Below are 25,926 nucleotides of genomic sequence, written 5' to 3'. Positions count from 1 at the left end.
GGAGCCTGGGGGCTCAAGGGGGCAGAGGCAGGTTTGTGTCCCCGCTTCCTCCACTGGCCGATGCACAGGCCCTGAGGCTGGCAGGACGGTGGAGCCCGCTGGAGGTTGGAGCGGGGGCAGCCTTACCACTGCTGGCCTGGTGCCCATACCACCTTCTGCCTGGCTGCCCCACCTCCCACCTACTCATGTTTCTGTGACGTGGGAGGGTTCACCTAGGGCAGAGCAGTAGGCACCTCAAGGGCTCTCCCACCCTCAGTTCCCAGGCTGGAGGCCCGACCACAGCCATAAATCAGGGAACCCCCGAGCCCAGGGAGGCTCCGTGCTGGGCTGAGCTGGCAGAACAAACGCAGCGCTTTAGCTCGGCCTCCATGCCCAGCTGGGCCGAGGATCCCCAGGGGCCTGTCTGGTCCCACTGGCCAGCACTCTGCCTGCCTGGTAGAGCTGGGGCTTGCCCCTGGCCAGGGCAGCACTGACCCCACACCCCCCACCTCCCCGCCCCAGCCCAGCAAGGGCCACAGCTCCACCTTAAGCCCCGTTTCTTCACCTGGCCTGCGGGGTTCTGGCCCACTCCTCACCCTCAGGACACTCCCTGCTGCGTGGGGGCCTAGGCTAGAAGGAAGGGTGCCCCAGGTCAGGGGACACCCAGTGGGGAGATGGGAGGAGGGATCAGGATGGACAGTGGGCCCCATGGCAGCCCCCACCCTGACGCACCAGCAAGAACTCAGGGCATCTGGGCAAGGCCCTCTGCGCACCACCTGGCTGCCTCTGGAACCTTCTCACCCAGAGAAGGGGAATGCACCTCTGGTCCCCGCAGGAACCTGTCTCGAGGCACCAACAACACGCTAAGACTCCAGCCCAGCAAGCGGAAGGGAGCCAAGGACACAGGTCAGCGTCCCAGGCACCTACTCTGTAGTCCAGGACCAGGGACCCCAGCCCTCAGGGTGGAGCAGCAGGGATACGGGGGCAGAGGATGGAGCAGCTGGGACCTCAGGGAGAGGTACGCAGGTTGCCATGGCTGCGTCTGCAGTCCACCTGCCTTTCCACGCCAGGGGGTCAGTGATGTGGAGCCCCCTGGGCCCCAGTGGAGGCAGCGATCAGACTCTGTGTCCTTGAAATAATGTTTATTCCACGCTGTCCCGACAGCCCCCTCTGCAGGTCCCCTCGGTGTACTCTGAGGTGGGAAACCCTCCCTGGGGGCGGTGAAGGGGAACTTGGGCCACCCCACCAGCCAGCAGATGCTCCAGCAGCCAGAGCCCCAGCCTGGAGGTGAGGCTCTTCCTGGGGCTCGCCGGGCCCCTGCAGGCTTTTCGGACCCTCGGCCAGCCCGGCTTCCTCTGCTTTGGGCAGCAGCAAGCTGGCCCTTGGGCACCTGGACTGCTCACCAGAGGCCCAGCCCTGGGTCCTGCTCTCCAGGTTCCTTCTAGCAGCTCCATCTCTGTCAGAGCAAGGGACTCAGGCCTGGACCATCTTCTGGGCTGTCACTGGGGCTTTCAGTGGCCATCCCAGCTCTGCGCTGGCCCTTCTGTAGTGTGTAGGCAGACGGCCCCAGCCGCAGGATCTTCCCGCTGCCCAGGCACTCGTCCCCCTTGTAGAACACAGCGAACTGTAGAGGGGAAGAGACCCTGGCATCAGGGGTGCCACAGGGAGCCAGCCGAGGGCAGGCAGGGGCAGAGTGCTCCCCTATGGGGCCTGGCCTGTGCTCGGAGCGCCAGGCGCTGAGCTCCCAGGGGAGCAGGGTTTTGCTGCTGCTGCTGCTGAACAGGAGAGGAGAGGCGAGGCCTGGGGCACCCAGTGGCTTCACTAGGGAGGGTCTTCAGGGTACCTCTCCCTGAGTGGGACAGTCACAGGGGCCTCTCCTGGGACTCCAGGGACTGGCAGGTCTCTGCAGCCCTTGGGAACGTGGAGCTGTGACAGGAAGGAGCATGGTGGCAGCCTGAGGATGCTTCTGCTCCCCTCACCCCAGGTTCCCTCCCACCACCTGCCCCTGGAGAGCCCTCAGGCCTACCCACCCTCGGAGCTCCTGCACACTCGGCCCACAGGGGCCCCGACCCTCTGCCTCTTTGAGCACCGTCCTCATGCCCCTTCCATTTTCTGTCCTCGCTTCTGGGGCCCGGGCAGCAGCTGAGCCTCTCAGGGCCCGAGCAGGAACTGGCTGGTTGGTGACACCAGAGTGGAAATCCTCACAGTTGTCACTGTGGGAGGAGCCCCTAGGGCAGGGCTGGTGGCACTCTGCCCTCACCAGCTGTGTGACCCGAGCACACCCTACTCCTGGGCCTCAGCCCCTTCCTCTGTAACCCGGGTGCCCTGGCAGGGTGCAGAGCAGTACAGTCCTCCCCGGGCTCACCCCCACACCCCACGCACCTGTCCTGTGGCAAGGGCACGCACAGCCTGCACAGCTGTCACCCACACGGTGCCATCTTGATTGAGGGTCAGCACACAGGGCACTGGGTAGAAGAGAGGGGCCCTTGGAGGGGGCACAGGCCTTTCCTGGTCAACCTCAGGCCCCCAGGGAGAAAGGAGTACCAGCCCACGGGGTCAAGAACCCCTGCTTAGAGGGGAAGGGCAGGGCACCAGCCTGGGCGCAGCAGGACACTGCGGGGTAGTGTACACGCTTGCTTCAGCCCAACACGCCGGGGCCTGCCTGCATCTGCTCCCAGCACCCCCAGGCCTCGCTCAGGGCAGGCACAGGACACGGGAGTTCTAAATATTTTAGGTAATCTCCAAATAATCTCCACAACGGGACTTTCCTACCCCAGGGTCTCCCATCCCTGGCCCAAATCTGGCCTCAGGAAGCTCAGCTTCAAGGGGCCCGTCCTCAGGAGCCCTCCCGTCAGTCACCTAGTGCCATCTGGTGGCGGAATCGGAAGTGGCACTCCATCATCTTGTCCCGGACCAGTGCTGCGGGAGGCTCCTCCGCAATCCAGTGCACGCGGCTGGTCCTCAGCAGGTCCCTGTACAGGGCTGGGTGGTCTGTCCGGGGGGCCTGCAGAATGGAATGCGAAGGTGGGGACGCCGAGGGGCACCTCGCCGCAAGGCCGGCCTCAGTGTGGTCCCTGGGAACAACTGTCCTACCATCACACACACAGGTAACGGTGCTGGCACGGCTCGAAGTGTTCTACACACACAAATTCATCTCATCACCCCATCACCCGCCGGGCCTTTGAATCCCCATTTTACAGATGAGGAGACTAAGGCCCAGGAAGGAAGTACCATGTCAGAGTGGGCAAGAGGCAGGGGTGAGATCCGAGCCCATGACAGTGAATGCTGCGGGTTCAAGTCTGACTCAGGCCCTCCACCTGCAACCACCTGTGGGGCAGCAGCACGGCTCCCCTCGAGGACTGGTTTTTCTATTCGCAGGGACACGGGCCAGCCACACCACGGGCTGTTCTCTCAAGGCCACCCCAGGAATTCCTCCACACACCAAATGGCTGAGGAGAAAGGAGGGACTGGTAGCTGCTGGCTTACCGCAGGTGCCCCAGGACTGGCCCTGGTCTGAGGGGCCCCAGACACCCTAGGTTGGTTCTGAGGCCCCTGCTCCCTGTCACCCACCCATGGCCTCGGGCCATTGAGACCTGGCACCTCCTGGGATTGTGCCAAGCCCCGCCCCTGAAGCAGGACGAGGAGCATGAAGTTAAGGGCTTTGGGTTCTAAGCGGGCACCAAGACCCGTCCAGGGACAGGAGGCCGTTGGTTAACCCTTCTGGTCTTCTCACAGCAAACTGAAATCTAGATCATTTAATTCATTCGCAGCCAGGCTTTTCACCCCACAGGTCTTCCTAGTTAGGAGATGTCCTGGAATCGGCGGGTGGCGCCTGCTGGCCCCCGCCTCCGTCTAAGAGAAGGCGCCCCAGCATTCGTGCCAGAACATGAGCCAGCAGCCAGGGCGCTGAGAGTGGGCCTTCTCAGCTCCGTGCGCCAAGGTGGAGGCTGGGTCATTCAGGGAAGAGGCTGTGCTGAACACGGCCAGCAGCGTCCCCGGCCTGACCCACAGATGCAGCAGCACCCGTGTCCTTGCTTTTCCACCCAAGCTGTGACAACCAAAAATGCCTCTAGACACTGGCAAGGCCCCTGAAGGTGGGGTGAGCTTGCCGCCGCTGAGCGGCCCTGCTTTGAGGCCAGGGTCACAGTGGTAAGGTCCCCACTGTGGTGGAAGGCTTGGTTTGATCCTGGCTTGGCCATCTGCACCTGCCTGACAACAACTCACTGGATCCTACAGGCCATGCCCTCTCCACCGGATGAGCCACCCAAGCTCTGGGCATCGCTGTCCTCTTTCATAAAATTGGAGAAACTGTATCTGTGTATCGGGGTTCAATGATGATTAAGAGACTAGCATACAACTCAGCCTAATGAATACCTTAAAACTCTCCTGCCACCATGGCCAGTCCCAGGAAAGGCAGGGGACCAAGGACAGGAACAGAGTTAGTCACAGCCTCCAGGAAGCCACGGCTGCTGGAGGCCTTCTCAAGCCCTGGTCTGGAAGCACTGCTGGCCCTGCCAGAACCAGCCCCAGTGCTGTCTCAGAGGCCGGCCCACTCACCACAAACACGTTACCCTTGACGCTGTCCTTCTCCACCACATACCAGGGCTCTCTCAGGCCACCTATGTTTGCTCTCTGGCCCAAGGTATACAGGAACCAACCTACAGAAAGACAGTTTCTCCATGAGGCTGGGCAACAAGTTACAGCCCACATGTCACGCCTCTGATCACGAAGGCAGATGCTGGGAGGGCAGCCCAGAGCAGGCCCAGCAATGGTGTAACTCACTAGGAAGATACGATTCTCCAAGCACCTGAGCACATCTCATCATTGTCCAGGCCTGGGCTGGACATGGGATGCGGTGGCCACAAAGAAGGCACCTTGTGCCCCAGAAGGTGCAGGTTCCAGCTGTAGGAGCCCCTGACCCTAGGCCCAGGATGCGGCTGGGTGCCCTGTGTGACGCCAGGGGCCCTTGTTGCTGAGCCCATGACAGCTGCGCGTCTTCACAGTGTCCATCTAATGCAGTAACTGCATCCGGGCTACCCCCAGCTGCTCTGCGCACCCTCACAATGTCACACGGCAGATGGCAAACTCACTGCCTCCCTCCCCTGCAGTGGGGCACACAGGCAGAGAAAACCTCATGGGATTTACCACGTGGCCTGGGTCGGCAGCCTTCTTCAGTGAAGTGAACTGCAGGTGGAAGCCATGAGTCATCCAACTGGCTCCTGCTGGGGCCAGGGCTGGCAGATACATGGGCAATCCTGTCTGGCAGTTCTGTCCCAAGCAAGGCTGTCACCGCCACCTGTCTCAGGAATGCCTAGCCCCGGCTCCGCCCGCCCTCTCCCCTCCACAAGAGGTGGAAGATCTCCAAGTGCAATTCACTGCGAGACGCCCTACACCCGAGCTGCAGCCTGGCTCTCCTGGCCAGTCCCACAGCTCAGGTCTGTGCTGTGTCAAGACCTGCCTGATCATCACGCCGGCAGGCACATCCCCGCCACTGTACTAACCCAACAATGGCTGCACTCTGTCCCCATGGCAGGACTGCACAGTGTGACTAACTCGGAGCCTGTCCCCTGACACCAGGCACATCACAGGCTCACGCACGCCTCACCGCAGTAAGGGTCTGCACATGAGCGAGCAGCACCCTGGCCAGCGCGGACGCCTGATCCCATCGCTGCATGTGGTCCTTAATCATTCAAACCATGCCGGGACGTCCACCTTACTTCCTGAATCAGAGTGGAGTTTTGTGTAGTTTAACATTTTCCTTACACAGAAAGGAAATCATTCTTTTTACAGGGACTTGATACGTAACTCACAGAGTACAGTCCTTCCGAGTCAGAGGCGCGCTTTTCATGAACTCCAGCATCTCAGCTGAGGCCACATCTGGAAGTGCACCCAGCCACCATCAAGGCAACTGTTCCACCCTAGGCCGTGCCCGCCCCCGGCCGCCCCACAGAGCCTTCTACAATTCGCCAGCCAAGTGGAAGGGACGACGGGAACTCTGGTCTAGTCTCCCAGAGCTGAAACGCCACAGCTCTAGGCATTTCAGATGACAAGTGGCAGAGTCTGCACCTCACCTTTATGTGTTCCCAGAACCTTATTGTCTTCTATGGAAATAAAGTGACCAGGTCGAGGCTGCAAATACTGGAAAACAAACATGTCATTACCGACGGAGACCTAGGCCCAGGGCAGACACACAGCCCCATCTCTTTGTGTCAAAGAGCAGCACGCACCTGAAGAAGGAAATGTTCAAAATTCCTCTTCCCGATGAAACACATGCCCATGCTCTGAAATGAGAAGACGGCAGCCGTGAGAGGAGCAGAAGTGGCGGTGGCCCACACTGTACCCAGACATCCTGAGCAGGCCCTGGGGCCTTCCGGCCTCGCCCCACACTTTGCTTCCAGGGTAGGGGCCCGGCTGCCCACCGGCACCCTCGGCCGCCAGTCACAGCTGGCGCACACGATGCCAGAGCCTTAGAGAACGCCTCATTGTCTCGGCCCGCGGGGTCTGACCCTGCGCGGCAGACCCTCACACCAGCTGCCCCGGGGAAGAAAGCAGAACCCGGTCAGGTCCTTCAGGCCACTGTCCTGTGAGGAGTGGGGGAGAGACAGGGACCAGAGAAGGGGCAGGTAGCAGGAAAGCCAGGCCTGAAGCTAAGGCCTTAGGGGAGGGCTCCAGGGGAGTCAGAGGAGAGAGGCGCCTTCCTCAAGCACATCTGCCCTAGCTGGGGAGCCTGGGCGGCGTGCGCTCTCCACCGTGGCCCCATCAGGGGCTGCATCGTTTACTCTGGTTTGTGTCTCTCAAGACTGCCCTTCCATCCCTGCGGCTCCCACCACAGAGCGACGCTGGAAACGGAAGACAAGAGGAGAGGAGGACGGGAGGTGGGCGTGCCCTTCAGGGAAGATGGCTCTGATGAAAGCTATGGCCGTTTCCATTACCAGGAAGAGACACGAAGGAACAACAGCTCCCACCGCACTGGCCCCTGAAGAGGTGAGGCTCATCCCACAGCGCCCTCGCCCTCCATCCCCAAGGCCCTCCCACGGGCTTCATCCTAGTTCCGCCAACACTCCGGGTTCTCTCTTTTTGAGACGAGTTTCGCTGTGTTGCCCAGGCTGTCCTCAAACTCCTGGGCGCGCTCGATCCTCCTGAGGAGCTGGGGCCACAGGCAGGCACCCCCACAGCGGCTCCCTGGCTTCTCCTCGCCTCAAGGCCTTTGCACTGCTGTTCCCTCACCTGGACTTTCCCAGCCCTCTCTGGGACACCGGATCCTCTCCTCCTCCAGGTCTCAGGTTCCATGTGACTTCTTTTGAGGCCGTTTTTGGCATCTCCATTCCCTACTCTCAGACCCCACTGGTGCTTCCCACCCAGGGTCCTACACCTCCCTCCGTAGACATTTTCTAGGTTTACACTGATTGGCCTCCTGCCTCTGTCCCCACTCGCGGGCGGGCTCCATGGAGGCAAAGATGCAACTGTGTGCGCGTCACCACTTCCTCGCGGCCCAGCAGCACAGCGGCCGGAACAGATGGCACCGAACGAGTCTGTGCCGGGCAAGCGGGTGACAGGGCACATGAGTGTGCAGACGGCGGCACAGCACCTGCCCCTCCAGGGGTCTCGGGGCTGCATCACACTGCCTGGCACTCACCTGGCAGGCAGGCCATCCCAAGAGCACCCCACCAGCTGCCAAGGCTGCGGGGAAAGCTGCCTACCACATAGGGGCAGAGGAGAGGAAAAAAGCAAGGAGTCTCGTATAGGCTGCTCCCGATGTCAGCAGAGCCCTGTACCGTGCGCCTGAGCAAACTCCTCCATCTATTGCTCCAAGGCCCGCCTTTGATGTTAGGTGCTGGAGAAGGGGAAGTGGTGCGGGACCCACAGGTCCAGCTGCTCCACGCCGTGCAGTCGGGAAAGGGAAACAGGCACTAATGAAAGGAAACTGCTCACTCGTACCTCTTTCTTCTGAAGCACATGATGAAGTCTATTCTCAGCAGCGATTTTCTTTACAAACTCTTTCGTTAATCCCCCCAGAGGGAAGATGGTTCTCCTCAGGGCATCCTGGGAAACCTGGCTGAGAAAGAAGGTCTGGTCTTTAAAGCTGTCGGCTGCCTGGAGGAGTTTTACCGCTGCCAAGAATAAAGAACAAAAGACGATGCAGGAATAAAAATAATGATACTTCACTTTCAACAATGTCCTTCTGTTCACTTAGACAGACTACCCCTAGCCTGTCAGAGGCAGACATCAACACTCAATAGCAACTACGAGGGAAAAGACCACCACGGGTTAATGTAAGAAAAATTCGCACCTCCAAAAAAAAACAAGGATTTTATATGACAAAGAAATTATTCCAGCTCATACTTCAGATTATAATATTTTCAAAGATGAAACATCACATGAAAAAATGTTCTCAAGTGATAAGAAAAAAAAAAAATAAATTCAGCCAAATCTTGGAAAATGGAGTAAGCTAGTTGCTGGCAGAAAATTCCACTGATGTAGTGTCAGCTGTGCCTTCTTCCAACAACCACAGGATGTGTTCGTGCCACAGTGGTTTCAAGGACTCTACACTTTCCAGGTTCACTGCCCGGCGGCCAGCACACGCCTCCAGCAGCGCCCTACCTGTGAAGGCATTAGCTTTCTTGGTAAAAATGTTTTTTTTGTTGAGTCTCAGCTGACATCTGTTAGGTGCCCCTGCAGTTCCTCCGACATTCCCTATGTGATTGTAAAGAACCATTTCTGGCTTTAAGGCAACGGAGCAGAGGTGTGAGTAAACCTGGCTTAGAACCGTACAGTTCTCCACTCTCGAGTCCAATGATCAATGGCAAAAAACTAAGACGAACGTCAGTTTTCTGGCTTCTTTCAATCTTTCTCATAAACTTCTCCTTTCGAGTTACACTCAGAGCATGCCACATGCCATGACGGTCAGACAGCACACGTACCCTTCCTGGCTTGGCAGAGCCACGTGTACAGTACACACTCTGTGTAGCTAGTGTTTTCCATCTGCCGATTCCCACGTTAGCCGTGAGAGGGAGAATTCTCCCCACGTTACAGAGGGGAGACTGGAGCCGGCCCAGTTCATCACATATGACTCGCCCAAAGTGATGCAGGTGGAGGCGGCGGGGCTGGAGGCTGCCCAGCCTCCCGAGTCCCCCTCCCTTACTTGGCAGGTACAAACAGCAGAACTGAGTGACAAGTGAGACCAAGTTCAGCTGACCAGTCGCCACGGAAGCAGAGCACTTTCCAGAGTCCACTTTTTTTTTTGAGATGGAGTCTCGCTCTGTCGCCCAGGCTGGAGTGCAGTGGCACATCTCGGCTCACGGCAAGCTCCGCCTCCTGGGTTCAAGTGATTCTCCTTGTCTCAGCCTCCAGAGTACCTGGGGCTACAGGCACGTGCCACCATACTCGGCTAATTTTTTTTTGTATTTGTAGTAGAGATGGGGTTTCACCATGTTGGCCAGACTGGTCTGGAACTCCTGACCTCATGATCCGCCTGCCTTGGCTTCCCAAAGTGCTGTGATTACAGGCATGAGCCACCGCACCTGGCCTCAGAGTCCACTTTCAATCCCAAACTAACTGCAGTCAAACACTGCATGTGTGTAAAAGCCTCAGAAAACTAGGAGCCATTTGCATTTTCTCCTAGTTCTGAGTCATTTTAAAACAAACTAAAAATCTATGATTTTCAAAAAAGCAAGCTGGCGACCCTAACTGAATTGCTATAGAGGAAAAAGCACAGAAAGGAATGAACAACATTTGGAGGAGGCTGCCTGTGCTGGAGCCTCACTGACACGCCGGCCCCCGTGCTGACTCTGCCAGGCCGGTGGTAGCACGCTGTGTGGGGGAAAATCAGCCCAGTCACAGGCCAGGCCTAGGAGCGCCGGTCTCAGGTGCTGACCGACCCTGAGCCCAGGCCGTCCACTGCCCCTGCAGGTGCTCTCCCCAGAGACCCAGGCTGGGCCAGGGCAACTGAAGAAGAATGAAATGGAAACCTTAGTGTGCCTACAAAACCCAGTAAAGGCCAAGACACCGTGCACCATCACAACTCCCACATGCCAAACGCACTCAACAGAACGCATCCATCAGTACTGTCCCAAGTTTCCGAGGGCACGTGGCCTATAATAAAGGTCGATGGCTCTGCAGGGCACACAGTGTTCTAGGAGGTAAGCAGGCGCATCTATTCAACATGGAAATTAACCCTCCATCTCCTCAGGCCCCGTAAATGCACAATTACTTGGTGAATTCCACCCTGGAGTTCCCAAGTGGCAGGACTCTGCATTCGAACCCATGTCTTCCTGAAATGGGGGGCTGTCTTACGGGAGTGGGCTGCTCTTCTCTGGGCTCAAGTCAGTACAGTTACCTGATCACCCTCTGGCATAAGGAAGGAAGGCGAGGAGGGAACAGAGGGCGGCAGACGACTGTTGGCACACTCAGGGCTTCCTTGACCAAGCACAGCCCCGCCCCATCACTGCAGCCTTCAGGATGGGCTCAGCAACGCTGAGGAAAGAACTCAGCTGGGGCCTGACCCAGCAGAAGCAGCAGGGGCTGGGGAGTGAGCGGAAGTGCGCTGAAATCCAGCTCTGCCACCCGAGGGACCCAGGTCAGATGGCTTCATCCGGGCCTCGGTTTCCTCATCTGTGAAACGGGATGAGAGCACACACCTCATGGACTGCTAAGAGGAGTGATGTGAAACGTGTGAGGCCGGGCTTGGTGGCTCACACCTGTAATCCCAACACTTTGAGAGGCCGAGGTGGGAGGATCGCTTGAGCCCAGGAGTTCAAGACCAGCACGGACAACATTAACGAGACCTCATCTCTACGAAAAAATGAAAAAGCCGAGCATAGTGGCGCACACCTGTGGTCCCAGCTACTTGGTGGGGCTGAGGTGGGAGGATCACTTGAGCCCAGGAGGTGGAGGCTGCAGTGAGCCAAGATCGGGCCACTGTACTCCAGCCCGGTTGACAGAGTGAGATCCTCTCTCAAAAAAATAAAAATAAAAATAATAATTAAAAAAGAAATGTGTGTATGTAAAGCCCTGCCCCAGCCCCAGAGACCCCTATTCCCCAGATGGCGGGACAAGGCTCCCTCCAACATCTGAACTTCCGGACAGAAGAGCAACGCTGCCCTTCAGGGGTCCCCACTGATGGACGGACGCTCCATGCGGAAACACGGCTCTGAGCCCCACTTGGTTTTTCACTCAACAATACAGGGAATTCCTCTTTTCTACACACGAATGTACACCAGGACAAGCTAGCAGCTTCCCAGCTCACTGTCTGCCATTGACTTTTTTCTAGAAAGGTGAAACTTGGCTCCCTAACATGCATAAACTAACGTGTAAATACGGCTACAAAGCCTGACTGCTGAGCCCATGCGATCCACAGCAGATCCTGTGCTCACAGCACGTTGAAAGTCTGCCTGAACCGCACGCCCTTGAGAACTCGTTGCTAAGTACAGGTCCTTGGCTAGACTGACAGCACCCCAATTATCACTGTCAAATATTTACCCAGATATTTTTGGAACATTCAAATCACCAACACACAGTGTCGAGAGCTGGATTATCAGTATCTGATGTCATTTTCCCCCAGCCCTCACCATGGCCGGCAGGGACACTGTTTACTACCCAATCACAGGCCCTCCGGGAAAATGTCCTCTTGGTAACCGCACCTTTTCAAATGTGAATCCCATACAAGCTACTCTGGAGCACAGAGGGAGGGGTGGCAGTGATCCTCAGGCACAACCCACTGTCATTCCTCCAAAGATTTCACTCTGTTCACAAGAATTCAGCTCTGACCTGGGCACATGAACTTACCATTTCTAACTTCAAACCGATTTCTGAAAAGCCCTTCGGGCTTCTTAACGTGCTTCTGCTCAAAGACTTCTTCATCTTCCAGGGAAGTTCTTGCATAGTGACCTGTGGCAATGGCATCTGCCCCTGTGAGGTTTTTAGAACACAAGGATCAGGTTTTAGACTCATACTTGCAGGCCTTGATCAGCATAAACCAAGGCACAAAAGAAGAGTATAGACCCCAAGTCTTAGGCTGAGGGGCTGCACAATCCACCCTGCACCCAAACATAGAGATCCCAGGGAACAGAGGCACACATCCAATTTCATCAAACAAGCAGCCTTGAACTCTTAAGCTGATACAACCTTGCTACTTAAAGTGTTATTGCACCTTTAAGAGCCTTTCCAAAGTTAATTTCTGGCTTAAGGAAACAGTCTGAAAGGCACAGAAAGATTTAAACACAAAATATTCCTTTCAGGGTTTGTGATAATACTAAGGGAGGCCAGGCGCGGTGGCTCATGCCTGTAATCCTAGCACTCTGGGAGGCCGAGGCGGGCAGATGATTGCTTGTGCTCAGGAGTTCAAGACCAGCCTGGGCAACATGGTGAAATCCCACCTTTACAAAAAATACAAAAATTAGCCAGGCGTGGTGGGGCACACCTGTAGTCCCAGCCACTTGGGAGGCTGAGGTGGGAGGATTGCTTCAACCTGGGAGGTCGAGGCTGCAGGAAGCCAAGATTGCACCACAGCCCTCTAGTCTGGGCAACAGAGCAAGATGCTGTCTCAGGAGGAAAAAAAAAAAAAAAAGAACCAAAATGTTCAACACTGGGAGAATGTGAAGTGAATGACAATGCACTGCCATAACAATGGGGGGTCCTTACAGAGAATGTTTACTAACACGGGAAAATGCCCGGCACTATTCAGCAGGGCGAGGATGTAACACCATGATTCCACGGTTTTTACTGTACAGAAACAGTTGAAGAAAAATCTCAGGTCTATTCCTTTGATTCTGAGAGTGAAATTATAGGTGTCGTTTCTCCTCTTTTAAATTTTCCGTAATAAATATGTATTATTTTCATCAGAGTGAAGAATCATCCAGCACACTGTTTCTTCTTTTCATATTACACAAAGCCAAAGAGCCTATGAGCATATGAGCCAAAGAGCATATGAGTCCAGAACCTTTTCACTGTGTAAAAATTCCAGATATTTGGGCCAGGCGTGGCGGCTCACGCCTGTCATCCCAGCACTTTTAGGAGGCCGATGTGGGTGGATCACTTGAGGTCAGGAGTTTGAGACCAGCCTGGCCAACATGATGAAACCCCGTCTCTACAAAAAAAGTACAAAAATTAGCTAGACATGTTGGTGGGCACCTAATCCCAGCTACTTGGGAGGCTGAGGCAGGAGAATTGCTTGAACTCAGGAGGTGGAGGTTGCAGTGAGCCGAGATCACACCACTGCACTCCAGCCTGGGAGACAGAGTGAGACTCCATCTCAAAAAAAGAAAAAATTACAGATATTTAGTATTGCAAGAGACTTTTACGAAAGGTGCAGCAAAATGGATTCCATCCTGGACCAACCACACTAGCTCAATGTAAACAGAAGACACAGCAAGAATTAGCTGCTGCATGTTAACGACCTGAAAAAGGCACTTTAGAAACACATGATCTCATCTTGACTGAGTCTCCTAGAGAAAACAATCCACTTTACATCTATGTCCTCAAAGAACAGCACTTATACTAGAAAAAGCGCAGGATGCCTCTGAGAAGCACGGTGAGTTCAGAAGTCTGGGCGTCATGTCCTCTCATCCTGTGTTGCACGGTTCATGCCTTTCTTCCAGGTGTGGAAACATTCACTGCAGAAGTTCCTTCCACAGCGTGCCTGGCAGCCAGCCACCTAGGGGCTCCCTAAAAAGCTTTCGTGACAGCTTAGTGCTCTCCAAAGGCAAGCCTTCCCTTCCTGAACAGCTGCCTGCGCCTCCACCTCAGGGAACTCTTTCTCCTGCCAGTCCTAACTCTGTCCGCTGGTGTCACACAAAGAATGTCATCCTAACTCACACACTTGACCACTGCCACTACGACCCAAAGTAATTTCAACAGTTCAGGGAGGACATATTTCCGGATACCCTGAAAATAAAAATCAATTCACATTCTATCAGTCTATCACTCTTTTCCTGAATAACTAATACGGTCTCACCAGGATGGACCACAGGGGACGCATCACCCCTTCCTAGACATTCTATGATCATCACGGTGAGCTCCGTCTGTGCTGGCTCTGACAAAAGACATCACACTACTGGCTCAGTCAGCTTGGGGGCACCTAAATCCGCCAGATTTTCTGCACATTCAATGGCAACCAAGCTAGGTCTTTCCAATCTTGTCCTAGGAGAATTACTGAACCTAGTTAGCAAACTTTGCATTTATCTCTATTAAGTTTCTTGTTTTTGGTGTTAGCCCAATGTTGAAATTTAAGATTTTTCTTTTTGATTTTTTGTTTTTGTAGGCATTTGTTTATTCCTAACTCCACAAACTAACTTTCATCATTATCATCAACTCAGCTTTAGGTTGCTCACATATTAAATCTGCAAGCCTAATCTACATCATTGCTGAAAGTGCCGACACTACTGGGCCCCTGGCTTACAGTGGTATCTCCCAGCAACACACAACAGGGTGAGCTGCAGTGGGACAGAGCAAACCAAGAAGCCCGAGCCAGAACTTCAGAAACTCATTATGGTGACCCCAATGGCAGGGGACAGGAAGAAGAACCTAAAATTCATAAAGCATAGCCACAGACATCAAGAGGTGGTCTAAGCAAGCAATTCAGTATCAGGAGCTTCCACAAGAAGAAACAGGCTAGGCACAGGGGCTCATGCTTGTAATCTCAGCACTATGGAAGGCCGAGGCAGGAGGACTGCTTAAGGCCAGAAATCTGAGACCAGCCTGGACAATACAGTTGTGACACCATCTCCACAAAAAATTAGCCACCATGGTGGCACGCCTGTGGTCCAAGCTACTCAGGAGGCTGGGGTGGGAGAATCTCTCGAGCCCAGGAGGTCGAGGCTGCAGTGAGTCATGATCGCACCACTGTAATCCAGCCTGGGTGACAGAGCGAGACCCTGTCTTTAAAAAAAAAAAAAATATGTTTTAAACCCAAATTACTTACCAAGATTATCCACAGCATAATGAAAAAAGCAACTGAATTTGATGTGCTTGTTGCAAACTATGTCAGGATTGGGAGTCCTTCCTTTTTCATACTCATTCAAAAAATCACTAGAATAAAAGAAAATGACTTCAGTTCCAAGTGTGAAACATTCCTCAAAAAAAAAAAAAAAAGTTCACTAAATTGCTTGTTTAATGTAGAATTTCTCCTTGTCATACCAAAACTATAATTTTCTGCAAAACAGGAGAACTTCAGTCATCGAACATTTGTTTATAACCTGCTGCATGGGCCACCTGACAAGGTGTTATTCTCTGCCACTACGGCTCAGGAGCCACCGTCTCTGTGTAGGCTCACAGGGCTCATGGGGTCAGGAGTGGGGAGTGACCGTGAGGGTCTCACTAAAACCCTGCCTCTGGGACTCCTCCAACACAGCAGGGCTTAGGTGAGGAAGAGAAGATGCCTGAGTGACAGTGGAAATGAAATCCTTTAGACTTCCCCTGCAGAGCTGTGGTGCTATGCTATGTACCGGCTTTCATCCACAGTTCCTGGCTTGTAACTCCCATAGTCCCTGTTATTTTTTTGTTGTCATGCTGGGTGCGGTGGGCCTCAGGGACGGGCCTCTGACCTCGCCCCTGTTAGTCCTTTGCTGTCATGCTGGGTGCGGTAGGCCTCAGGGTCGGGCCTCTGACCTCCTGCCCTCCTTTCACTGCAGCTTTCCTTTTTTTCTTTTGAGACGGAGTCTTGCTGTGTCATCCAGGCTGGAGTGCAGTGGCATGATCTCGGCTCAATGCAACCTTCGCCTCCCGGGTTCAAGCGATTCTCCCACCTCAGCCTTCCGAGTAGCTGTGATTACAGGTGCGGAGCACCATGCCCAGATAATTTTTGTATTTTTAGTAGAGACAGGGTTTCACCATGTTGGCCAGGCTGGTCTCCAACTCCTGGCCTCAAGTGATCTGCCCGCCTCAGCCTCCCAAAATGCTGGAATTAGAGGCGTGAGCCACCGCACCTGGCCCACTGCATCCTTTTCTTTTTTTGTAGAGATGAGGTCTTGCCATGTTGCCCATGCTGATACTGAACTCCAGGCCTCAAGCAAGTCTCCTGCCTCAGCCTCCTAAAGTTCTAGGATTACAAGCGTCTACCTTTCTGACTGTGGGTCTTAAGACCCTCCCCAGAGACAGTCCCACTGTATATCCTGGGGGAAAGAATGGCGATGTCATGAAGCCTCCATAAAAACCCAAGAGTACTGGGTTCAGAGAGCTTCTGCACAGCTACACTTGTGGAGGTTCCTGGAGGGTGGTCCCCAGGGAGGGTGTGGACACTCCATGACCCTTTCCCCATACCTCACCCAACCCGTCTCTTCATCTGTATCCTTTGCAACATCCTTTATAATAAACTGGTAAATGTAAGTGTTTTTGTGAGTTCTGTGAACCACTCCAGCAAATTATTAATAATTGAACCCAAAGAGGAAGTTATGGGAATCCCAACTGGAAGCCAGTTGGTCATAAGTTCTAGAGGCCCATACTTTCGACTGCTGTTGTGGGGGGAGTCCGTCTTGGGGACTGAACCCCCAACCTTTGGGATCCAGCACTATCTCCAAGTAGATGGTATCGGAACTGAATCAGAGGACACCCAGTCGGTGTCCACTGCTTGGTGTATGGGGAAAACCCCCCACACCTTTGTCGCAGAAGCCTTCTTCTGTGAGGATGACTGCCGTGATGAGAACAGAGGAGAAACACAGTCAGAGGCTTCCCTACACAAGGGCTCCATGAGCCATTCTGCAATCTCAGCCTGGGATGCTGCGTCACTGGGCAAATATACCAAAAATACTATCCTCAGGTGACAAACACACACTTCTGAGAACTAGCAAACTCTTGGGTGCTTAAAGTGGATCAGGCTATCCTAATTCAGTGAACTTCTGCTCTAACAGACTGACTGAACATGGGAAAAAGATGCCATGATACCAGCAAAACTTGGCAAGAATTTCATAGTCTTCGAGGATTCACTTCAAGAGGGTTATGATGCCTATTATGGGAGTTTAAAAATGGGTGTATTTTTGGTATAAGTGATTTTTTTCATTTAACCTAAAACTCTCTATTAATCAACAAGGGTTAAAAAAAAAACCAATGCTGATCAAGAGGGTTGTGTTATGCAGACAGATCACAGATCTGCACAGGGTCAGAGGTTCCTTGGATATGTTCCACTTTAGCAGGCACCAAACTGTTTTCCTACTTCTCACTCCCCCTAGAAGTTCATAAAAACTCATGTTTTTCCACATTTGCAACAACACTTGATATTATTACACTCTTTCCATTTTGCTTTAATTGTTGGAAAGTTACCAGGAAGCACATTAAACTATAAACTACTTAAGGTGCAATCTGTGTCTGTGTCCTAGACCCAACAAACTTTCTATATCACAGTCATCAATAAATGTTGAAGAGGCTGAACATTTAAATCAGTTTCTGAAAAGACATACTGTTAACCCTTTCCAAAACAGCAGATGGGAAGGCGTGTGTTTTGGCATTAGCAAAAACAATGGAGTAGCCCAGCCTCTTCTCTCACTGGAAAGAAGAGAAGCCTTTCATGCGCCTCGGGAGGGAGACAGAGATTTAAAAGACTCAGCAGCTAAAACGTATCTGGACTCTGATCCTTGAAGGCCAGGGGGTCTTGAATGAAAGAATGCAAAAGAAATCTCTGAGCTAGAGAGCCCTACTAGAGAAGTGAGTCTTCAGCGGAAAGACCAATGCCTCCACGGGCAGCTGGTACTGGGCAAGGACAGAGGGCAGGCTGGCTGGAGCCGGGGGCGACCTCGGGGGCAGCCCCAGAGATGGGAAAAGACTCTACCCGGCCGCCTCCTTCTCTCAGTCCCTATCAAGCAGTGCCAAAAGGCGGCAGCAAGCACTGGCCTGGAAAGCTGGGTTTTAATCCCAGCTCCGCTCCTAATTCTGGGTTTTAATCCCAGCTCCGCTCCTAATTCTGGGTTTTAATCTCAGCTCCGCTCCTAATTCTGGGTTTTAATCCCAGCTCCGCTCCTAATTCTGGGGTTTAATCCCAGCTCCGCTCCTAATTCTGGGGTTTAATCCGAGCTCCGCTCCTAATTCTGGGGTTTAATCCCAGCTCCGCTCCTAATTCTGGGTTTTAATCCCAGCTCCGCTCCTAATTCTGGGGTTTAATCCCAGCTCCGCTCCTAATTCTGGGGTTTAATCCCAGCTCCGCTCCTAATTCTGGGGTTTAATCCCAGCTCTGCTCCTAATTCTGGGGTTTAATCCCAGCTCCGCTCCTAATTCTGGGGTTTAATCCCAGCTCCGCTCCTAATTCTGGGTTTTAATCCCAGCTCCGCTCCTAATTTGCCATAGTATTCAAGTCACTCTTCCTATCTGGCCTCAACTGAGCTAAACTTCAAAAATCGCATCCACTCGTATATTCTGAAAAAGCTGTGCTAGCAGGTGAAGTGTAAGCTCACTTGGATTCCCTGTTGTCACCTCAAACTCTACAGTACTCATGAGGAATCCCCTAAACCGGCTTTCCCCAGCCACCCAGGCTTGATCTTGAAATTACTGCTGACCCCTCTCCTCTCTGGTCTCCCACACACATCAGTCCCTAAGCCGCATCACACCTTTTCTCAAAGAAAGACCCTGACAACCCCCCCACCACCAGCACAGCTCAAGTGCTTATTAAAGCAGATTCCAGGGCCGCCCCCAGACCTCGGTCCAGGTCTGTGTTTAACAAGCACCTCAGATCTACTGCCCGGTGGACTTGTCCTCTGGGTCCAACAAGCCAGCCCTCACCTTCCACTCCCACACTCCCTCCCCATGAAGTCCAAATCTCCAGCAACAGCACTTCCTGAGACTCTCTGCCTTTGGTCTTTCCCCAGATTTATCCTGTATTTGGCTGCCACACTCTTTTTTTTTCTTACGTCCCCGAGAAAACTGCAGAAGTTTTTAATGCATTTATCATGCATTCTACAGATAAGTTTTTAATGCATTTATCATGCATTCTACAGATAACTTTCCCCAGGAAAATTCAGCCATCAGTTTTGTCCATGTTGTTAATATATACGACACCCATATGTTATAGCATAGAGTCACAGAGGGTTCATATTCAAGCTCTTCCGTTGATTATTTAGGTGACCATAGTCAATTTACTTAATCTCTCTAAATTTCGTTTTATTGTTATTTCAATGGTTTTTGGGCAACAGCTGGTGTTTGGTCACATGGATAAGTTCTTCAGTGGTGACTTCTGAGATTTTGGTTTACTCGTCACCCAAGCAGTGGACATTGTACCCGATGTGTAGTCTTTTATCCCTCACCCCAGAGTCCATTATATCATTTTTATGCCTTTGCGTCCTCATAGCTTAGCTCCCCAGACTCATCTTTTTAATAATGAAAATAAAAATAGCGGGCTGGCGTGGTGGCTCACGCCTGTAATCCCAGCACTTTGGGAGGCTGAGACGAGTGGATCTTCTGAGGTCAGGAGTTTGAGACTAGCCCGGCCAACATGGCGAAACCCTGTCTCTACTAAAAATACAAAAATTATCTGGGCGTGGTGGTGCATGCCTATAATCCCAGCTACTTGGGAGGCTGAGGCATGAGAATCGCTTGAACCTGGGAGGCAGATGTTGCAGTGAGCCAAGATCGCGCCACTGCACTCCAGCCTGGGCAACAGAGCGAGGCTCTGTCTCAAAAAAAAATAGAAAAGAAAAACAGCTATGTTTATTGACTGCTTACTAATATACCAGGCATACATACTAGAACCTAATCTCACTTAATTCTTTCATAACCCTGTGAGGCATCAGTGTTATCCTCATTTTAAAGATGAGAAAATTGAGGCTTAGAAAAGTCAAGTATCTCTTCTGGGTCTTTGTTGGCAGGGAAAAAAAAGAATTTTTTTCAATTAAAAAAACAAAGTCAAGTAAATTGCCCAAGGTCATATAATAAGCTACAGTCAGGACTCAACCCAAGGCTTTTCTGCCCCTAAAGCCCACTCAGGCAGGGGCAGCCTGTCCCGCGCACATGGCCTGCTGTGTCAGACGCCTTCGACAACTGCCCGACATTCATCACAGTCAGGGCTCACCAGAGGATGAGCCCTACACTCCTTCCACTGCAGGAACAAAAGTCCAGCCAAACTTTACAACGGTCCTGAAATACACAATCAGCATTTCTTCTCCCCTTCACGCTGCTCTCGTTACCCCATTTGGAGTGCCTTCTCTACAACTTTGTTTGCAACCCCTCCTCTCCGGCGAAGCCTTCTTGATTACTCCACACTGCAAATTTCTCCCTTCTTTGGGTTCAGTGATTGATAGCATCACTGGTACTTCCTGCGTGCCACGCATCACTGTCACCTCTTGTGAAGATAATGTCCTCCCAACTAGACCGCAAACTCCCACAGAACCAGGTCACAGTGCAGACATCTTAATGTTCCTAGATGTGGCACTCGCCTAGCACACAGCACTTAATTATTGGGATTATATTGGATTTTAGAAAAGTTTTTGTTTGTTTCTTGTTTTCAGAGGCACAGGCCATGTATCACCTCTTTCTCAGAAATCCCCTAATCGTTGACCCACATAGCACACAGGCATTGGTGCTCACCTTCCAGGGGAGCCCTCAGCCTTAGCTCCCCTATCCTAACTGGGCAACAGAAACAGCTCAAGGTCCAAGAAAGCATTAAAGAGACTTCAGGCAAGTGGCAAAATGACAGGAGTGAGAGAGCTGGGTGTGCTGTGGGGTCCAGGCCTCGCCTCTAACACAGAGCCCCGAGGGTGGCTGAGGCCTCTTGCAGTCTTCAGCACCACCGTGGAGGGAGAGTGCTGGGCTGCACAGGCGTCTGTCTGGCTGGTTACCGGATCCTTCCACTGCAAGGATCCACAGTGTGAGGAAGCTTCCTTTGTGCTGTGACCCGCACTCACCTGAACACATCATTCCAATACTCCTTTACGTAGGACACTTGATGGAAAGGGATGTCTAAGATCTGGCAAACTCTGTAAGCATCTTCACAGTCTTTGTCAGCAGTACAGACCCCATGTTCATCCAGTGAGTCCCAGTTCTTCATAAACACCCCTGTCACCTGGTAACCTGCGGGCGAGAAGGTCAATTAAAGAGAATACATAAATCAACCTTCGGTAAAACGGCAGTGATTTCTGAGCTCTGAGAAGTTCCCCACACGCTGTGCTCCTGTGTCTCTGTGCCTGGCCTGCCGGGCAGTCCCTGCTTTGCCATGTGGCTTCAGGGATCCGGTTTCCATCTTGGTGCCTGAGTCCCCAAGATTAACGAGGTGGTATTTTCTCATCTTTGTGTCCCCATCTATGTATCAGCACAATACCTAGCAGGAGGGGCTCAGCCAATGTGTGTGGAATACATGAAGGAATAGTCGAAACTCAACAAAATTTTTCAAAGCACCATTCAGTTATCAAAAAAGGAAACTCTTTTCAAAAGTTATTTCTAGTTACCATCTAAGACTTAGATTCTAAGTGATCAGATATAAAGATAATTAAAATTTTCGATATTTTGTAAGAGCTGTACCACCTAGTTTATGACCTATTTTCTACCTTTTCGATTGTAACAAAATATTCACCCAAATATTGGAAAGGCCAACTTTAGCCCTACACCACCTTAGCAAACTACACAGGTGCCGACCCTGTATGAGAAAGCTGGTTCTTTTAGGTAGGCTGAATGTAATGAAAGACAGGGCAAATGACTGCTGAAGAAGGCTTCATATAGTACCCAAAACAACAGAAATTTGATGACAAAGCTTTGTCAAAACTACACCACCACACGCGAAAGACCACCCCTATCCCAGATCAACCAGACTAATGTTGTCTACCTAACAGTCTAAAGCCCCTGGTATAGCATCTTCCATAATCAGGGCTAAACGTGCTCCAGGCTCCTCTCCTTCCATCTCCATCTGGCCAGAACCAGCCTACACTTGCAGGCCTCTGTGATTCTGCTTGCACTGCTGACTCTGCCGGGAGGGCCGCCTCCACCTCCAAGTCTCTTAGTGACATCCTACTCTTCTTTCGACTCAGCTGAGCACCTCCATCTCTAGGATGCTTTCCTCCACTCTCCCTTCCTCACAACTATTTCTGCTTAGGTCCGCCTACCCTTCTCTTTGGCACTTACTGTACCTACCATAATAGCTATGGTTATTAACAATATAAACTAATAGCCACTGCTGTTTTCTGCGTACCTCGTATGTGCTGGGCACGTACTCATCAGTATGTACTAAGTCATCTAATCCCTCCAGTCACCCCGTGAGGCAGGTGTTAGCCGAATTTTACAGGGGACGCCTTAATTCACTTGCCCAAGGTCAGGAACCAAAGATGGCGCAAAGCAGAGCTCCACAAACGTGACTCTGTGAATGAGGCCTCCCGCGGGGAGCCACACAGGTGAAGTTAAACAAGTGCTCATTTCAGCGCCGGGCCCGAGGAATCCTAAGCACCCGTGGGGCTCCGTCTAGATGCCGGAAGAAATGCAAATGCTCCTGGAGAAAACTTTGTCCTCCAGCGAGCGGAGAACACAGGAGACACTGAACAAGCAGACCCGCCGCGCGGCAGCTGTCCGTCTGCTCAGTGGGGAGGACAAGGACCTCCCACCGGGCGGCCACCGCGTGTGCAGAGGTCAGGGCCCCGGCCCGGCGATCCCAGCTCCCCTCACCAGTGTCCACGGTCTCACAGGTGAATGTGGACGCCGCAGATCCGTGAGAAAGCCTTCCCTCCCCACCCCACCCCGGCCCGCCGGCTTCTCACTGTGGGTGGGCGCGGGTGGAGAGGGGCGCGGAACTGCTCCCAGGTAGTCGGAGCTGCAGTCGCGCACACCTCCCACTACACAGGTGGAGGGCGAGGAGCCTCCGAACCAAAGTCAGAGGACGGGGTGTCCTCCTGCCGACCCGCGCGCAACCAGCGGCCCAGGGAGGGAGGAGACGTGCACAACGCCACGACGGACGGGGACAGGTTTTCGGGGACACATTCGCTCGGGGGCGGGCGGGAGCCTCGTCCGCCTCACCTCTCCGCCTCAGCAGCAGCGCGGCCACGGCGCTGTCCACGCCGCCGGACAGGGCGCACACGACGTGCCGCACCGCCTGCATCCGCCAGTCGCCCAACTTCTCCAGCTGCCTCTACCGCCGCTTCCGCGCCTTGCCGGAAGTCCCGCCCCGGCCGTAGGGTCCGCGCTAGTGGCCCGGCCGGAAGCTGCGGCAGCTTAGCCGCGTTCTGTCCGGCCTTCCGTTGTCCCGCGGCGGTGTTCCCTTGTCTCCGGCCTGTGCTCACCCCTGAGGCTCCACCTACCCGCGGGGCGCCGAGACTCTGTCGGGCCGCGAGGGGCTGGCTTTTTTTTGAGCCGCCACCTTGCCCTCCCCACCCGCGCCCCGGCCTCACTGCTCTTCTTCTGCGCTGTAAACCAAGAATAAAATTCTAAGCCCCCCAGCCAGCCATTGGAGGCCTCCTCTCGGCCAAGGGCGTCCTAGAGGGAACCTGAACCGCGAGTTCAGGCTCTGATGGGAAAGGCCGGGTGGGACCCGCCTCACTAGACCCTCCTCCTCCCTTTGGAATTCGGACCAGCATTAACGTCAAAACAGACTTAAGACTGTCTAGGCGGAATCTCCGTAGCAATAGGATACCGACATGACAGATGGCAGGCCCTGAAAGATATAGAAGTATTTTACAGTATTTTAATTTAATTTAATTTTTAATTAATTTAATTTTTTTGAGATGGAGTTTTGCTCTGTCGCAGGCTGGAGTGTAGTGGGCGCGATCTCGGCTCACTGCAACTTTCACCTCCAAGATTCAAGCGATTCTCCTGCCTCAGCCTCCCTAGTAGCTGCGATTACAGGCGCCCGCCCCCAAGCTCAGCTAATTTTTGTGTTTTTAGTAGAGACGGGGTTTCACCATATTTGCCAGGCTGGTCTCTCACTCCTGACCTCAAGGGATCCGCCCACCTCAGCCTCCCAAAGTGGTGGGATTATAGGTGTGAGTCACTGCCCCCGGCCCAGAAAATCTTTGAATCCACCTATGACCTGGAAGCCCCACCCCACCTTCGAGTTGTCCCACCTTTCCGGAACCAATGTTACATCTTACATGTATTGATTTATGGCTTATGTCTCCCTAAAATGTACGAAACCAAAAGCTGTAGCACCACCACTTTGAGCACGTGTTCTCAGGATCTCCTGGGACTATGACATGAATAAATATCTTCAAATCTTTTACAGTTTGACTCCCAAGCATACTCAGCACTCAATCCTTAATGTCTGTGAGCTGTGTGGGACAGGGGTTTTGTGTTCTGTCCACTCCTACTCCATGCCCAGAAAAGCCCCTGGCCCAGGGCAGGTGCTTCATAACCTCGCTGAATAAAGGAAGGAGGAGAGAACGGAGGTCATCCCCCAGGGGTGATATTCAAGCTGAGTTCTTCTCTACGAGTTAGCATCTAGACAAGGTCTACCTAAAGCACAGGGAGACTCTGAACGAAAAAGATGTTCATTTGTGAATAGGGCATTGCAATGGGAATATGCATGCCACAATAAGCTATGTGGGTATTCAGGGAAGTAAAGGAAGACAAAGGTTTTTATTTCATGTATTTATTTTTTTGAGACAGTCTCACTCGGTCACTAGGCTGGAGTGCTGTGGCGTGATCTTAGCTCACTGCAACCTCCGCCTCCCGGGTTTAAGCGATTCTCCTGCCTCAGCCTCTGGAGTAGCTGGGATTACAGGCACATGCCACCACACCCAGCTAATTTTTGTATTTTTAGTAGAGATGGCATTTCACCATGTTGGCCAGGATGGTCTTGATCTCCTGACCTTGTGATCCGCCCACCTCGGCCTCCCAAAGTGCTGGGATTACAGGCATGAGCCACAGTGCCCGGCCTAGGAAGACAAAGGTTTTTAAAGGGAAAATGAGGATCACATCATTGTTTTGAGATAATTCTTTGGCTACAAGGATCAATAACAAGGGTGACAGCACTCCAGGGTTGGACAAGCAGTTGCTGGGCAGATGTCCTTGCAACAGAAGTTTTTTTTTTTTTTTTTTTTTTGAGGAAGGTTACGATAGCCTTTGTGTAAGGTTGTGGTTTTTGCAGTCTTTTGTGATAGTTGTTATTATTAGGCACATATGCATGAGAACCCTCCCTTGTGGTATGAACCCTAAGTACCTGAGACAGGTCTCAATTTAGAAAGTTTATTTTGCCAAGGTTAAGGACGTGCCAGTGACACAGCCTCAGGATGATGTCCTGAGGATATGTGCCCAAGGTGGTCGAGGCACAGCTTGCTTTGATACATATTAGGGAGACACAGGACATCAATTAATACGTGTAAGATGTACACTGGTTCTGTCTGGAAAGGCGCAACAACTGGGGGTGGTGGACAGCTTGCAGGTCATAGGTAGATAAGAGATAAACTGTTGCATTCCTTTGGGTCTTTGATCAGCCTTTCACTGAATACAAAATCTCCATGTGAGAGGCAGGTAGAGGAACAGTCACTGATGCCTTAGTCTGGCTCAGTGAATCTGCATTTTCACATAAACAATAGGGCAGAGGAAGCAATCAGACATGCATTTGTCTCAGGTGAGCAGACGACTGATGGTGAGTTGTCCATTGTCTGGCATCTGTGAAGATAAGCTATCAATTTACATTGCCAGGGTGAAATTCAACAGAACTATTTTAGGGTAAAGATCTCGAGGTCCACGAGGAATTTCCAAGAAGAAAAGCAGGAACTACCAACAGGAGAGCCCTGGGGACTGGTGCCAGGAGGAGCTGCAAGACAGGAGGGAGGTCACAGGGCCTGTGGGGAAAAGGATGACCACTTTTTCAGAATAAAGGATCAGGAAAATACCCAACAGGAGGGCAATTTCATCTTGCATTTCCTGGAAGAGATCAGGAAATCCAGTATCTGGGCAGCTGAGTTTGTGCAGATTTAGAGGTACACGTTTAGGCTGTGTCTAAACTTGAGTCTGGGTCTGGGGGCAGGCCCTCCTTGGGTGTGGCAGGCTGATCTAAGGTTATGGCAGGTTAAGTCCCAGTTGCAGCCAACCCACAAAATGGCTGAGATCCATGCT

General features: G+C 52.6%; 1 protein-coding gene across 13 annotated transcripts; it reads right to left on the bottom strand.

Moving 5' to 3' along the window:
* Positions 1-1,106: 1,106 nt before the first annotated feature.
* TRMU (tRNA mitochondrial 2-thiouridylase) lies at positions 1,107-23,053 on the bottom strand. Of its 13 annotated transcripts, none has more exons than XR_001712783.4 (11): positions 22,888-23,038; positions 20,796-20,961; positions 14,897-15,003; positions 11,764-11,886; positions 7,918-8,090; positions 6,207-6,260; positions 6,051-6,117; positions 4,537-4,637; positions 2,839-2,983; positions 2,362-2,464; positions 1,107-1,603 (listed from the first exon to the last, which is right to left on the bottom strand). XR_001712783.4 is itself a non-coding variant. In XM_016939407.3 (11 exons), the coding sequence occupies exons 1-11, from the start codon at positions 22,967-22,969 to the stop codon at positions 1,439-1,441; spliced, it is 1,266 nt and encodes a 421-aa protein (XP_016794896.1). In that variant the 5' UTR covers positions 22,970-23,053; the 3' UTR covers positions 1,107-1,438. The 13 variants fall into 13 exon arrangements, 12 of the variants coding, with proteins under 12 accessions (XP_016794896.1, XP_016794906.1, XP_016794898.1 ...); XM_016939407.3 differs by having other exon boundaries at positions 2,362-2,444; positions 22,888-23,053; XM_016939417.4 differs by having other exon boundaries at positions 2,362-2,444; positions 7,918-8,031; positions 22,888-23,043.
* Positions 23,054-25,926: the final 2,873 nt, after the last annotated feature.

The sequence above is a fragment of the Pan troglodytes genome, chromosome 23 (assembly GCF_028858775.2).
Source record: "Pan troglodytes isolate AG18354 chromosome 23, NHGRI_mPanTro3-v2.0_pri, whole genome shotgun sequence".
Classification (NCBI taxonomy): domain Eukaryota; kingdom Metazoa; phylum Chordata; class Mammalia; order Primates; family Hominidae; genus Pan; species Pan troglodytes.
This window is presented reverse-complemented; position numbering and strand designations above follow the sequence as displayed.